At 29.7% G+C, this 17,326-nt stretch overlaps 1 protein-coding gene across 1 annotated transcript in view; it reads left to right on the top strand.

Moving 5' to 3' along the window:
• Window positions 1-17,326, top strand: part of LOC129971606 (cadherin-23-like) — a 102,169-nt gene that overhangs the window by 52,202 nt on the left and 32,641 nt on the right. The window contains exons 11-21 of the mRNA XM_056085536.1: window positions 388-576; window positions 3,509-3,676; window positions 3,785-3,940; window positions 4,046-4,113; window positions 5,301-5,553; window positions 7,061-7,303; window positions 11,801-11,873; window positions 12,623-12,801; window positions 14,580-14,709; window positions 14,953-15,095; window positions 16,569-16,716. Coding sequence (XP_055941511.1) covers window positions 388-576; window positions 3,509-3,676; window positions 3,785-3,940; window positions 4,046-4,113; window positions 5,301-5,553; window positions 7,061-7,303; window positions 11,801-11,873; window positions 12,623-12,801; window positions 14,580-14,709; window positions 14,953-15,095; window positions 16,569-16,716 — 1,750 coding nt within the window. The remainder of the gene's footprint in view (window positions 1-387; window positions 577-3,508; window positions 3,677-3,784; window positions 3,941-4,045; window positions 4,114-5,300; window positions 5,554-7,060; window positions 7,304-11,800; window positions 11,874-12,622; window positions 12,802-14,579; window positions 14,710-14,952; window positions 15,096-16,568; window positions 16,717-17,326) is intronic.

Here is a 17,326-nt window from a genome sequence, read left to right as displayed (position 1 = left end):
GAAGAGACCATTTCCAATGTTTTATATTAATTTAAAGCATTATTTTCATTTATATCATCCTATGCACAGATATAAAAAGCAAATTTTAATATTCAAGGCAATTTTTTCAAAGATTAACTAATAAACTAACTATCCATTTTTATAAAATATGTGAAGAAATATAAACGTCTTTTGGAATAATACAAAAAATAAGACATTAAATTGCAATTAAGTTTGCTTCAAAATATTTAGCAACAGAGTTAGGAAAATCGTAAATATTGTCATTACCTATATAGATAAAATCAAATAACGAGTTTTGATGAACAATTCTTTCTTTTCCATCTTATTGTACAATACACTTTAACTTATAAATAAAAGGCATCGGTATATGTCTTCTTTGTATTCTAGGCTATAGAACTCGTGGATGGTTTGCCTGTTGGAGAATCTACCACATCAAATGTTACTATCGTCGTTGGCGACGTCAATGATCAAGCTCCTTTGTTCAATGAAAGAGAATTCAATGTGACAATTCCAGAAGACATCGGAACGAACACGCCGCTTCCCGGTCTCAATCTTGTTGTTACAGATATGGATGTGGTAATAATAATATTATCTTATCAAGGTGCAATGTTATGAATTATCTTATCTAATTAAATCTTTTAATTTTGATAAATATAAACAGTGCAAGCTATGCAAAAAAAAAAAAAAAAAAAAAAAAAATGTAATTGTCAAAAAAAAATCGTCTTCGATATTTTGATCCATTTTAATGTTTTAAACTACTTGGAATAATAAAATAAAATAAACCTATTTTATTTTTTTAATATGTCTGTCGATCGATCACTTGGGAAGCGATGATGCCAAATACGAGGTTGTTTTAAACATACCGTGTTCCCTGGATTCGGGGAAGGGGACCGGCTTCCCCAAGACGTTGTCGAGCTTGAAGCGTTAGGTATGCGGAGCGTCTGAATGATTGTAAATACAAAGGTCTATCCGCCACATCAATCGGGCCTCGGTGGCCTGGTGGTAAGGTCTTGGCTCTTGATCCGTAGGGTTTCAGGTTCGAGACCCGAGTCCACAGAAGAACCATCGTGTAAGGGGGTCTGTTGCACGTTAAATCCGTCAAGGCCAAACGTCCTCCCGCTGGTGTAGCGTGGTGTGGAGAGGGGGGTGGCAGCTCAGGTGTCATCCTCGTCATCTGACCGCGGTTCAAAATTACGAGGTCCGTCCCAAAATAGCCCTAGTGTTGCTTAAAACGGGACGTTAATATAACTAACTAACCACCACATCAATCTTGCCGATACTGAGAAGCTCAGCGATCACAAGACAGACAAGTGCACTTTTTGCCTATCGAGCAATCATTCAAAAACGGAGCAGGATAAAACAAAATGATGCATTTGATCTATTTACACATAAAAATTATAGATTTAAATCAAATTTTTAATCCAAATTAACAAAGGAAGTTTGTCTGTCGCAAAAATAATAACTCAAAAATGGAATCAGATAGATGGATGAATTTTAGCATATGGTTTCCTCAAAAAATATATAGATCTTTTCCCTGATTTCAAATTAAATCCATCAAAAAATTGATTATTTGTTGTCCTGTTTATTCATGTCTAAGTGAAGATAGTCATGCGGAAATAAGTTAAATAAATAAAGCAAAGTGGTTAATTTTGGCACCTGAATTATTGATTTGTCTCAAAATTCTAACAATGACGGTAGAAGAAAAGAAATCTAAAATGTAAAATCGCTTTTCTACGATGTATTTTAATAATCTTAATAATTTTTTGGACTGCTCCATTGATTTGAAAATGAAATGTAGATTTTATATTACTTAAATATCTACAGAGTCCTATTGACAGTTTGGCTCAGAGTTTTTATTTGTATCGTTATGGCAAATTAAAATGTCAATACTTTCATCAATAAAATCCTGTAATCTGATGAGAAATATAAAGTTCATTTTGAGCATTCTGTTCTATTTAACCAGTAATAAGTCCATTAAAAATTAGTTTAAGAGATTCAAAACATAGCTTTTTGAAATTACGTTTTGGAATTCTGAATCATCGTCGACATGAGAAAAAAAAGCATTCGAGGGTATTTCAAAATAGTTGAAATCTTTTAGAAAGTGTTCAAACTTCATCGTCGCTAGCGAACAAACTCAAGAAAGATTATATCTTGTTTTCTTTGGTTGGAGGATTTTTCCACTTTAAGGTGAAAGATAAGAAAGAACTTTCTCCAAAATATCCATGAGGGTCAATTAAGCATGAACAAGCGTCTATTGCTATTTTGTTCCCACAAACTTTACGAATCTTCATAAGTGCTGACAATTAGATTAGATGTCAAAGTTTGCCTCTTTTAAAGAAGAATTATTTCATTTTGAATGAAATTTTTGGTATCAAACATTGCTTTACTATTCCCAATGTCCTTCAGATATATTCATTTGACGAACAACAGATATTTTCTTCAATTTCAGTGTTCCGAACCATTAATGGCATGAGAAAACAAACTCGACACCGATAATTTTTTTGTACCGGTGGTTCAAGGACTGGGCAATAATTAGTAATGGTCAATTAAGTTTTATAAAAGGTCTGCTGCGTTTATACAGACTATGCGAATATTTATAACTTCTGGTAATTAGAAGTAGCAGTACATTTAAAAAAAATAAAAATTTCGGTTTCACTGTAATTTCTTTAGCCAATAATTATTTAACTATTCCCATAGCCTTTTGCTTACATAATTTTGACAACCAACAAGTAATTTTTCAGTACATTACAGCAGATAATCATTATTTATATTTTTGAAACACAGATAGTTATTCTGGAAGCCGAAAAGAAATTTTAGTTTGTTAGTTTTTAATTTGCTTTCTATTCATTTAGTTTTCTCTTATTCAGCTTCAGCTCTCAAATTCTGTTTGACCATCTACGTTTCAATGTTACATATTACCATTATATTTTTTAAATAATTGATTTAGCAATTTTAATTTCAATATTTTTGTAAATTACAGCCCAGGTCATTCGATATCACTGGTAACTAATTTGACCTGGTCAAATGTAAAAATTGTTGCTCCTTTTATAATTTACTGGTTAAAAATATTTAATATTTTATCTTATGATAAGTATAAGGTAAATCTAGAAGAATAATCAACGCTGTTCATTTGATGAATGAGCCACATATATTATTAAGAGTAAAGTTGCACAAAAAGAACTTATTTCAATATCATCTTGATAAAAATCTAAATCCAAACTCATCAAGGCTCGATTACTAACGAGAAAAAAATGTGGAAATTAAACAAAAAGTTCTAAAGAAAATAGTATGATTTATGTAAGATTATAAATGTTTTCCCTCTTTGTAAAAGTTTTAAATATGTGCCTTTTGAAGGTATCCATTTACTATTGCGGGGAAAACAGTTGATATAACTGCAATAAAAACTGATTTAATTATATGATACATACAGTAAAGTGATTTTCTATTTTTTTCTCATATCTGTCCAAGATTAACATTGTATATTTATCCTCTCCTAATATATCTGTAGGGAGATAATGCAAAATTTGAATTGGTTTTGGAAGACATGTTAAATTCCGAAGGAATGTTCGCAGTATTTCCATCAGTTGCCATTGGAAGGACCCCTGTCATCATTCGTGTCATCAACGCCAATGAATTAGATTACGAAAAACCAGAGAAGCGACTGTTTATCTTTAAAGTAAGAAACATTTCATCTGTTTGCAATTGTTTCTGACAAATATTTCTGAACTTTCATACAAATTTCATAAATATTGGTATTCAAGTTATAATAAATATTTAATTAAAGGTTAAAACGATTCAAGAAGGATTCGCCAGTGATTCGGCAGTTGTAACGGTTACACTAACGGATGCCAATGATAATGCTCCAATGTTCGAAAAGGATCAGTACACATTGCATGTACCAGAAAATGTTGCGCCAGGAACCAGTGTGTTTATATTACCTGTAAGTAATTATATTAAAATGCTTTAGAAGTAATAGTATTTTTCTTATACTGTAATTTACGAGATTTAAAGGTTATCTTAATGTGTTGAATTTTATCCCTATTAGGCACGTGACAAAGACAGCAGTGCGTTTGGAAAAGTAACTTATTCATTAAAAGGATTCGGTTCGGACAAGTAAGTTGACTTTTGTGTTACATATTACTTTTCTTTTGTAATAAAATGAATTGAGAAATAAATTTAGATGTGCGTAGAAACATTACTAGAAAAATCATCTTGTTGTTTATAGAAATTTTAAATTAAAGGTTTTAATGAATGCATTGCAATTTTGCATCCATTGTACTGTGTTATTCAAGTTCTGTTCAATCTGTTTTACCTGTTTTGTTTCCTTAAGTTATTCCGCTTGATGTTTCATACACTCAAATTAATTGTTGGAAGAAAATAGCTATGTTTAGTTTGAAAATGCTAATCGTAACAAGAACTTAAACAAAACTTCTTGGTTTTTCTTAAACAATACAGTTCCCAAAGTACAAGAAGGCAAGGTATAAGACTAAATTATAGGAACACTCACTTTGAATGTGTATATTTCTACAATTCAATACAGCTCCACCACGTATCACAGCAATCTGCCATCTAATGGCGCTGTTAGGGCATTTTCTGGTGTGAGAATTGTATATTAAAATCCTGTTCCTAGCAAAACTCCATTTTGTCCGCCATGCTGTTGTTATGTTCTTCCATCTTATTGCTATGGTTCTGTTCCTCGCAAAGCGTCATTATCTCCGCCATGTTATTGTTATGTTCTTCCATGTAATTGTTATCGCTCTGTTCCTAGCAAAATGCCATTATGTCCGCCATACTGTTATGTTCTTCCATGTTATTGTTATTGCTCTGTTCCTAGCAAAACGCAATTATGTTATTGAGCTCGACTTACTGGGAACCATTTTAAAGATCCACCCTTATGGGTGTTTCAAAGACTATTGTGTCCAGGGACTATGGTTAACTTACACAAACATTGGAAATATACCCTATATGAAAAAAAAAAAGTAACGAAGGCGATAGTCTTCCAAAAACACTGCTTAAATTACACTGCTGCAGACAGCCTGAAATAAATATACCCACCAAAACTATTTAAAGGGTGCTATATGTCCGAATCATTCATGATATAGTGACCATTCGAAACCGTTCAAGTCATTACAGAATACTATGAAGTGATATAGAGTACACTATAACTGGACACAACAGCAATAGCAATCATATTAACTCGTATATTTTATTTAACTTCAATCGAGACCTACAAAAACATTAATTTATTTTATACCATTGCTTTCTAAGAAAACAGTCTCAAATCTTATTTTTGCTTCTAGATTCGAGGTTATTCCAGATACTGGAGAAATAATAGTGTCGGATTGTGGCCAAATCACATGTCTGGATTACGAAGCCCAGAAAAGTTACTCTTTGACTTACGAAGCGATGGACGGAGGCGGACGAGTCACGGCAGTTAATCTGTTTATGGAAGTAACAGACACGAACGACAATGCTCCTCAATTTGCCAAGGATATCTACACGCACGAAGTGCTGGAAAATACTGAAAAAATCTTACCGCCATTGTTTATTAAGGTAAAACAAAATATTCTGATGATATAATTCATTTCAATGTTTTCATAGATAAAGTAGTCAAGGATATAAAAATTTTCTACTATAGAAAGCAAAGTCATTCGTTTATCAGTTTTGAAACTAATTGACATTTCCTTTAAAAACTTTTGAAAATTCGTTTTTAAAATTGTGCAAAATTATCTCCTCTTCTTCAAAAAATTATAACAGAAATTTGCTTTATGAGCAAAGTATTGGGACTTTAAAGTTAGAGCCAATGATTGGTTTTTTCTGAATAAATATAACTTCCGCTTATTATTAAAAATATAATTTTTTTTGTTACGGTAATCTGTGATGAAAGAATTCAGCGTCGCTATATAACCAAATGAATTTTCAAATATATAACATTAAATTATCTAATCTTTTGTTATGCGAATATGATTAATTGAAAAATAATTAGTGTTGCGTCTAGAGAACTAAAACACTAAAAATGCGTCATGATAAAAATTGTTGTACTTTTCTCTATATTTTAGATTGTAAAGTATGACAATTTGTGAGAAGAAATTATAATGTAATTGTGAATGTAAGCAACTAAGCAATATGAATAATATCTGAACAATATAAATAATTTTATGGAGAGAAAATTCGATGAATAGTGTTCTTAAAAATTGTTCTAGATTTAAGTTTAAAATTATTCGTTTTTACATCACTGAATTTTGATAATGGAAAAAATATACTGATTCATTCTTGTAAAGATTTATTCGTTGCAACCCTTACGTAACAAATACCGAAATAGACATCAGTAATGATAAAAGGGAACCCTTTTCAAGTTTAATTTATTTTATTAAATATTTTTTGTACTCTAAAAATTGTATTTAACCCTAAAATTCCTGATTTTTAATAAACAGATTTTGAAATGTTTTTTGACTTACATTTGTCGAAAAAATCAAGGAAATTTTTTTTAAAAATCATTATTTGTTTTTATTGTGGTTTACTGCTAAGAAACAGTTTGTTTTCAATAGACAACTTTAAACTTGAATTGGGTTAAAAAAAACTCAACTGGTGATAAATATAGAATTTTTAAGTGCATCATTTTTTCAAGTCGCAACACTTAATTCATAATTGCGGAATAAAATACTGTATTTTCAATCGTTCAAACAATAAGCAAATGAATAAACACCCACTACTAAACATGAATTTATTTCTTTATTTTTATCAGCATTCGTAAACACGCTGCAAATACGTTTAATAGCATTATACATCCAGTTGATAACAATATGCTTTAGAGCTTCCGTCTTATTTTTATAATATTTTAAATGGAAAAGTGGCTACGTTACTTAAAGGCAATTCTCGGCATTTAAGGATTCCTTTTGATTAATAATTTAACGAATTTCAAATATGTCATAAAGTAATTTATTACATTTGTCTTTAAATTGCTCCATATGAAATCCTTTATTCAGAAAGAAATGGAAAACAAGACATATATAAATCTTTATAAAGCATTCATCAGATTCTGTTCTTTTTAATGATTTAGGCCACAGATTCAGATGGTCCGAGTCAAGGCAATGGCAAAGTCACTTACAGCATTATGTCAAGCGAACTGGCAGATCCCACTGCGATTACCATAGACCCTGAAAGTGGGGAAGTTTCCCTTACTCGCCCCCTGAAGCATTCCGAAACACCTGCGGGAATAGGACTGCTGAACATTATCATCAGAGCAACCGATCACGGGGAACCGCCTTTGTCTTCTACAGCAAAGTTGGTGTTGAAAGTCAAAGTAAGTGATTACCCGTCTGCTCAAATTCATACTCAAATCATACATCATTAAATTATACAGAGTATCAGTTTTGGAGGAATTATTTTTCCTCACTGAATGTGTCATAGAGCCACAGTTTGAAGTTGGTAATGCAGCTTATAAATTCTAATTACTAGGATTATCACGAATTCATTGAGAAAAATAATTAATCGAAAGAATTTTTAATATATATAATAAAAAGGAATGAACTATTATGAAAATCCAACTCTTCTACAACGAGGTTAGTTTCATCCGTGTTTCGAACCCTTGCTGTAGGAGAAATGTCAAATTACTAAGTAGAAGGAAAATTGTAATCAAGTAGTTAGAAGGCTTTGTTGCAGCGGAATTGCCTCAATTTCCCATCAAGCTCTTTTACAATATGGTTAATCCGTTCCATGTATATCAGGCTGTGGTGGCCTGATGGTAAGGTCTCGGCTTCGAAACAGGAGGGTTTCAATGCTAAATACCAGATTCCTACAAAGAACCGTCGTATAAAGAGTCTAGTGCACGTTAAATCTGTCGTGGCTAGACGTCCTCTAACTGGTGTGATGTGGAAGTTAAGAGTGCGTAGGGTGGAGGATTCATCCTCTTCATCTGACCGTTAGATGATCAGCCACATCTGACCGTCCTAAAATATCCCTAGTGTTGTTTTAAAACGGGGCGTTAATATAATTGAATCCTTGCGTGTATCTAAACTTTATTATAATAGAAATCTAAACTTTATTGTAATCGACTAAAATGCATGATAACCTCTTCTTAGAATTCTATAACGTACAAGAAACCGTCACAGTTTTATTTTATCGTCGCTCCATCGAAACCGTAGAAACGATGCTATTAGAACATTTTGTTGAAAGAATTCAGATCTTGAGCATTTATAATTCAGTTAATTCGATTTACGCATAGTAACTGGGCTATTGGAAAGAGGCTGTATAACAGGAAGATTGCCTCTATTTTTGTACATATTATATGGTAATCATATTATTAAAATGCCTCTTCGTTGGCAAGTTTATCGCAATTTTTTATACTTTTTATAACAGAATTGATCGTGATTTTTCTAATAGAATTATATAAATTTGAGGATGGAAAAATGCTTATAAATTCTGCAAGTAAATAAGTTAAGTCTGATTATCAACTGCGAGAATATTTTTTCAGTTTATGCATGAATTTTCATGTGCCATATGAGCACTGAGACAAGCACATAATAATATATATTTATTGATAATGTATGTATTTGAAATTAAAAATTAATTCCCATTTTTTTTCTAATTTCTCGAACTAACAGATTTTTATGGTATTTTATGACATGTGTTGTTTGTCGCAATAATGTATTAGAATCACTAATATTTTTTTTTAACAAAGAACATTTCTCTAAATAATGATGTCATCATAATCACATTATAAATACGACTCGCATGCCATTTAATATTTAATTACTCATTGTACTCATTTAATATTTAATTACTCATTGTACTCATTTAATATTTAATTACTCATTGTACTCATTTAATATTTAATTACTCATTTCAGCTGTGAAATTATTTAGTTTTTAACTCTTCCAAAATTTGTTATCTACTCAGAAATTTAATTGATGATGTTTTTGATGTTTTAATTGTTCTTGATGTGTCATATAACTTATTTTGATGAAAAATTTTCATTGAACACGGTCGTACATTTGTTCTTGTTCAACCTAACAGCAAGTTGAAAATTTTTATTCATATTTTAAATTAATTAATTAAAATTTAAGTAATACAGTAATTTCTATTTTTGCAATTCAGACACTGATTAGGCCAGTGCTAGCCTAATGCTTAGCCTAAATTGATGCTTTAACTATATTAGGTATTTAAAAATACCAAGAATTAAAATGAGATGCATGACGGGAAAAAGATAGGAATTAAAAAAGAATAAACAATCATATAGATAGCATTATCAGCGTGGATGATATAGATTTTATCAAAATTTCTGCAGCAATAGAAAGAAGTCTGTATGACGTTGTGAAAACAGAATATTACTGGGATTTGTGAAGAATGCACCATTTTGTAATTTGGGGAAGAAAATTGTATATAGCAAAGTCATAAGTAAACAGAAGTTGAGAATGATTGAGTTTATCATTTTATGATGTTCTAAAATGCATGGGAAAAAATGTCGAATCAGTTTAGAAATACAATGTTTCATTTTTTTTCATTCTTAAGTTAGAATGCATGAAAAAGTCTCTTAATCCACCTAGTTGATTTTCTTATAAAACGGATAACTTTATTCTGAACGCTTTATATTTTGTTACGTTTAATCTTAGATGCCTACACTTAGGGATTGCGATACCGGTATACCGGGATACCGAATACCAGTATTTTGAGCCATTTGTACAATTTTGTAATACCGGTATTCACAAGTTTAAATACCGGTTTTTCGGTATTTACTAGAAATTTTTAGAATTGCCTCCCCTATACGTTCAGGGATCGCCAACATAGCAAAATAGTATAAGTTTTTGTTTTATGTCTCCCTAACGGACGAAATTAATTTGCTAATTAATGGCTTAATTAATTGCTTAAGTCTAACTTAGCGAAACATGGATTATCCCTGAAAGAAGATATTGTATCCATAATGACTGATGGAGCCACATTTATGAAAAAAGTTGGAAAGTTGATTGGTTCAAATCAGCAATTGTGCTATGCTCATGGAATTCAATTAGGAGTAAAAGATGTATTATACCAAAAAAATGAAGAACAGTAGAATCCAAATACTGTGGATACAGAAACTTCGGATTCCAACTTTGAAGAGAGTAAGAGTGTGAGTGATATTGACAATGAAGATAATGACAATGTAATTGTTGAAGAAGACATTGGTAATGAGAATGAAATATTAACACATCAAGAATTGCTTCCTATAATTTATAAAGTTCGAAAATTGTTAAGATATTTAAACGTTCCCCTATAAAAAAGGACATATTACTAAAATATATACTAACTGAAAATAAAACAGAATATATGTTAATATTAGATTCTAAAACACGTTGGAACAGTTTATTTCTAATGATAGAACGATTTTTGAAACTGAGAAATCCAATCCAACCAATAATCGATTTAAACCTGTAAATTAATTTTTCAGATAGTGAATTCGACTTAATATTCAGAACTGTATCAGCTCTACTTCCAATAAAACTGACTATTGAGGCATTATGTCGGAGAGATTCTAATTTATTAACATGCAATAATAGTGCAACAATAAATTTCATGTTGCAATCACTGAAAGAACAGAACACATTAGTTTCTGAATAATTATATATTACACTGAAAAATCGCAGAGAAGAAAGGCATACGGAAGCAGAAAATGTCTTATGGTATTTAGATAATTATAATGATTTTAAAAATGAAAATGAAAAAGAGGAAAAGAAAATAATCAATTCAAATCTGATTAAATTTACAGAAAATTTTCTTAAAATTTTTTACCCACAAACCTATCCATATTCAGAAGAATTCGGTTCAGTTATCTAAGATTATGATGACACTAATGTCGATAGTGAAAAGGAATTGTCTCTTGAACAAAAATTAGAAATTAATAAAAGATTAGAAAATAAATAAAAAAAATTCAATAAACCATAATATAATCAGCTATATCCAAAAACAACCCGACGAGAAATCGATTTGTTTTGAGATGAGGATTTAGAGGTAAATACTTGGAAATATATATATCGCGCATTGCTAACAGTACCACCGACTAGCGTAGATGCCGAAAGAGCGTTTTCGACAACTGGTAATTTTTGCACAAAATTACTTTTCAGGCTTAATGACAGTACAATGGATGCATTATGTTTTTTAAGATCACATTTCAAAAATTTGTAATAGTACCACAGACTGTATAGTGATATTTACACTTTTTTTATTTAAATAAATAAGTTGTGTCTTTACTTTTTTGTGATTATGTACTGTTATAATTTATAAGTTACACATTATTTTTTGTGATAATTACACTCTCAAACAAAACTGGCAAATAAAAAAAAACTGTTTTTTTTTCCCCCCTAAAATTTCTAATACCGGTATTAAAACCGGTATCCCGGTATTAAGATCCAAAAAATACCGAATACCGGTATTGAAATTTTTTTCCGGTATTGCAATCCCTACCTACACTTATAAAGGGGATTCACACAAGAAAATGAAACTAATTACTTTTTTTTACATAAATTTTTTTTATTCTTTTATAACAATTTGGAATATCCACACAAAACATAATTACTCCAATATCGTCTTATATACATTATGAGTTTCAAAAGAGCAATTTGTATTACATGTTCTTTTGAAATAATAAAAGTTAAATTGCTTCTATTTTCGAAACTTTTTTTTTAACTTTTTCTTTTTTGAACTGGGTTCTCTTTATATAAAAAATAACCCATTTTGAAATCAATTATCGTCCTAAAAATTTATATGCAAGTTAAAATGTAAAAACTCAGTAAGTTTTTATGTATTAATAACCATTCTATATTTTTAGAAAGAAAATGATGGAGCACCCGAATTTTCTAATCTTCCATACCGAGTGAGTGTAAAGGAAAATGCGAAAGGAGGTAAAGTGCTAACATTTTCAAAACACTTTTTTAAAGTAAGGAATGTAACAGAAATTAATATGACATGTTGTTATTTCAATGAATTTTTTGAATTTCTTGATATAAATATAATCTTTAATAATATTGTATACTTACTTTCAAACATAATCATTTTCACCAGAAAAAAATTGCCGATGGCCTTGTAGATAAAATTTGAGCTTAAAGCAATTTTCTAATTTTTAGAATTTTTCAAATTTTTTAAATATTAATATTTTAGATTCATTTATTTTTAAACTTGCTGAAATATTTAAATACAACGGTATATGGATTTTAAGATTAGTCATACAATTTTAAATAAAATTTTTTAGAGAAATGTAGAATCAGAAATGGCGAAATTAAGTATATTTTAATTTTTAGCATATAAAAAACTGATGAATCGTACTCTTATTACAAACACAATATTATCACATACAAAATATAAACAATATAAAAATTCAAAACTTCTATTATAAATAGGAAAAAAGCTTTAATATTTTGAATGAGGTCGCACAATGTTTCAAAATTACAATGCCAACTCTAAAATAGACCTAACGTTTCTTTAAAACGACTTAATTATTGCTAAACTGAACTAAACTATACTTAGAATTTTTTTAAAGCATGAAATGAGAAAAGACGTCAAACTAAATGCATAACTGAATAACAAGAGATAGCCCTAAATAATATGCAACTCACCAAAAATATCGATTACATATGCTCTTATTTCTTTATAGGAACTAGCGTCTTAAGAATAGTTGCAACAGATCCCGATGGACCTGATTCCGACATTAGCTATTTCATTCACAATGGAGCCAAAGATAATTTCGTCCTCGACCAAAAATCAGGCCTGATAGCTGTAGCGTCTGGAGCAGATCTGGACAGAGATGTTTATGGACTTGATTACAGCATCATAGTAAATAATTTTTCTTTTTACTTCTAAAACTACTTTCAAGTAATGAAAATTTCTTATAAAAAACTTTTGAATGGGTTTGAAATTTTTTTGTTCAGAAAGCATATATAAATTTACTTATATAAGCCATATAAATATTTTAACTATAACATGATGAAAACGATTAGGGCTTTTCTATACAGTGATCCATACTTTCATCCTTTCTGTGTTTTACCGTTTTCTTACTTTTCTGTATGTTTGATAGTGTTCGGAATGTATTAAGAGAAAGTATTGAAATAGCTAAAATATTTGAATTCGATATTTTGTCGAATCTTTACGTTTTAGACCCCACAGAGAAAAAAAAATGCATGTTTGATATTATATCTGTTTCTAATTCTGTGAACACAATGACTCAAAAATGCTTTGAGCTAGACTCATGAAATTTGGAATGTGTTCTTAAATTCAAGTCTGTAGATATCTGTCAAATTTTGAACTCAATCTATTCAGCTACAGGTACAGGTACCTAACAGTTTTATTTTTAATTAAATTTGAATAAGTTTATAACTAATTAATGTGTGCATTTATTATTTAATTACTACATTTCTAATTTGAAGAGACATATTTTTACTAAGAAATTTTAATTTTCCTATAAATGGTATAAAATAATTAATAGAATCAAACAAAAAAGAGTTCAAAATTTTATTTTATTCTCTCATACTCTAATTTATAGAAGGTTCCAGTAGTATAGTTGAAAAATAAAAAGCTGCCCAGTTTAAGACTAAAAAATAATAACTTTATTAAAATAAAATGGAACGCAACTTTTTAAATAGAGTAATCAGAAAATCTTTTGCAGTCTAAATTTATAAATACTTCTGGATTCGGTTGAAGAGTTTCTTTAAATATTCATCAAAAATTAATCAATCTGTTCCTAGTTCCCAGATGTTTGATTATGTAAAAATATATAAAATAATTGAGAGTAAATGTTCTTAACAAAAAATCGATAAAAAGCTTCAGTCCATTATCAGAAAGAGAAACATCACATTAATATAAAATAAAATTTTTAATAATCCCCTTGTACTTATAAGGAAGAAAAAGAGGATTGTCTGATAGATGACTATGAATTGAAATGTTACTGTATCAAAAAGATTTTTTTTTTCTTTTTGAAGTCTTTTTGTAGTATTTTATTCCATATCTTATTTAGTGTAATGTTGTTTCGATTAATTTTTAAGCCGCATAATGTATAATTTGGCTTGGCTTGTTTTTGAAACTTTCCAAAAAGAATAAGCTATTTTTCCTGACTGATTAAAAAACGTCTATAAACCATAGCATGACCGAAATTTAAACTGAAGTTCATCATATGCATGCTGATATTTTTCAAAAAGGAAATAAATGCATATAAAACATCTCTAATAAAATTAGTATTTCGGATCATTAACGTTATATTAAGTTAAAAATACAAACCATTGACTTGAATTTGTCTTTGCAAGATCGCTGTCTTTCCTTTTATCATTACTCTACTTAATTTTTTCCATTATAAATATTACAAAGATAATACACTTATTTTTAGTATTTTTATAGTTTCTATTATTTAATTAAAATTCTTGTCAAACAAAACAAATTTGAATGCTATAATGCATTTTGAAAATGTCCCTAAAATAATAAACTGAGCTTTAGGTAAATTTTCAAGCAATAATTCTAAAGCTTCTTATATTTTTATTGAAAATATTTATATTTTCATTCCTGTTGATTGTGTAACTACATTCATCTCTTTTTATAAATAAATGGCTTACTTATTATTTTAGGTACATGCCGTTGATGCGGGTAACCCAGTACAGCAAACAGCTACAGCTACGGTTTCTATATCGGTGGAAGATGTTAACAACAAGCCCCCTAAATTCTCCGAAGATTCTTACGTGAAATATATTTCTGAAAGTAAGCTTTTCTTCCATTATTTTACTATCTAATATTTAATTTAGCTATTTCAATATCTAAATATTGCTAACGTAAGAGTTTTTATTAAAAAAAAATATTCTTTTAAGTAATATGAATGTTGTGTTATTCAGGATGAGTGATAGTTTTATTGCAAATAAAACTATTAATCAATCTCCAATACTGAGAAATGCCCTATTTTTGAAATTAGTTTATTAAATGAATTATGTATTGTTTCATCCTCAGGTGCCAATATCGGAGACGAAGTTCTCAGTGTGATTGCAACGGATCCAGATGAAAATGCCAAACTGCGTTACTCAATAGTTGAGCCTATTGTGGCCAGAGATAAAACTGGTTCTGTCGTAACTTCTTCTGCTTATAATTACAAGGTACATTTCAAGTAGTTTTATTAATATTTTTAATAATAAAAATTTGCTTTCATCGGGAATTTTTTTTTTCGCATTTTGAATAAAATTAAATATGTACTGTCTTCACTGCAAATATTAGAATATTTCAAGCAGTAAGATTCGACATGCTGAGAATATTCTAATATCTGCTACAGATCTGTTAAGCTTTATCATACTTACAGCGAATTTAAATAAGACAGACTGGATAGCTTGACATTTGTTTGAAGAATGATGTATGAAAGACTTCAATCACTATATTTAATACTTTTTCTGCCGGCGTCCTCTCATAGGGGTAGCGCATCTTCCCCGTGATCTGGGCGTCCCGAGTTCGAATCCCGGTTCGGGCATGGGTGTTCATCTGTATTCTATCTGTGAGGTGTGTGAATGGACCCCCCCCCCCACCTGTAAAAAGGGGTTGTGCAAGTGAATGTGTGAGTTTCATCTTCATATGAGGAAGAAGTCAGACTTCTGCCCTCGGGTGCTCAGGGGTCTTTACCCTCAGAAGCTACTGCACCCCCTTTCCGAGGTAACGCGGACACGACATCATCAGCATCATCAATACTTTTTCTAAATTTAAACATGATTGAACTGTTTCTGTCAAAATTTTCGCTTCTCCATGACTGTAGAAAATTTCTTTTCGTAGAATTTATGAAATGACCATATTGAAAGTATTAAAAACAGCATGTGTAGTTTTCTTATTAATTCTTTTGAAATGAGTATTCCCATGAATGCTTTCTCTGAAATCACATTCTACTTATTTCCGCAATTTTTGACAATTTTCAACAAAATATTGATTTGCTTCTTATAATTATTAAAGAACTTTCATCATTACCCAAGGGAAAAAAGGCACATTAATTTTTCTCAATATTTCATTCAAGAAAGAAGTTCTGTAGTGAAATTATGAGGAGGAATGTATTTATTCTTTTTCAAACTTAAAAAAAAGGTTTTAAGCAATTTTGTATTAAAGCAGAATCGAGATTAATTAAATCTGTACAGAAATCTATCATGAGAATGAAAATTTTAATTTCTATTTCATTCTAGAAATTTTGTTAATATCTTCTCATATTATTACACTGAGTTTTGAAATATATTCTGAATTTTATTTTCATATGAAATTAATTCGTATAAATTTTTGGGCACTTTGAATTCAATTGTATGTAATGATAAACTCCATTTTCCAGTTTTGCTTTCAAACTTTAATATATTGATTATTTTAATTTTTGATTATTTATTTTACCAAATAGCTTTCTAACGAACTACATACTTAATCTTTTCTGAAAAATGAAATATTAATAACTCATTAATTTGCTTTAGATATTAATAAAAGGAAAACAAATGCTACTCTGAACTTGCTTATTTAAATGCATTTCTTTCATAGTTTTTCTCAGAAGTTTCGAAATAAACTATAGATTTTTGCAATATTTCATGTTTAATTTCCCTTTTCTTTCTCCCAAGAATGCTTTCAGAATCGATGGAACAACAGGAAAAATTATTGTTAATCAGCCATTGGAATATAATTCAGCTTCTGTTATTATTTTAACTGTTGAAGCAGTGGATCTCAATGCCGTGGATATAACATTTGGAAGAGAACAGAAAACTTCAGGTATAAATTTATTAAAACGAATTTTTTATGTTTTTATTTAACTTTTACTATATTAAGAACTTATCAGCTTTAACTGTAAATTATAATAGCTACACAGAAGGGTAATATTTGTAATTTTAATTGACAGGTTATGAGTAACAATTGATATGTTAACTCATCGTTCCAAGATGAAAAAAAAAATTGATGCATACATAGTTTCTACTAGAAAATTTGTAATTTAAAATCAATCTAAATTTTTCAAAAGAATTAGAATATAAAGCAATCATGATAACTCAAACAGATAGTGCATAAAACGTTAGGAACGACTTTATGAACAAATGAATAGTGTATGCCTCTATGCACTCTGGATCGATCAAGGAAAAAAATCCCTGTGAAATTAAATAATTTTAATAAAATTAATCGACCTTAAAAATAAAAAGTGTAACCTTTATTTTTAAATAAAAGTGTAACCTTTATAACAAAAAGTGTAACTTTTAACCAGCTACCTCGACCCACCCGAAGGCACACGGAAAAATCTGAATGACCGGACTACCGTAACTTTATTACATTTTTCAATTTACATTGGCAGGAGCCATTGAGTCTTAATAGCCATCACCGGCCACGGTACAAT

This window comes from Argiope bruennichi, chromosome 6 (assembly GCF_947563725.1).
Source record: "Argiope bruennichi chromosome 6, qqArgBrue1.1, whole genome shotgun sequence".
In the NCBI taxonomy this organism is placed as follows: domain Eukaryota; kingdom Metazoa; phylum Arthropoda; class Arachnida; order Araneae; family Araneidae; genus Argiope; species Argiope bruennichi.
Note: the sequence above shows the minus strand (reverse complement) of the source record. Positions and strands in the feature narration are given on the sequence as shown.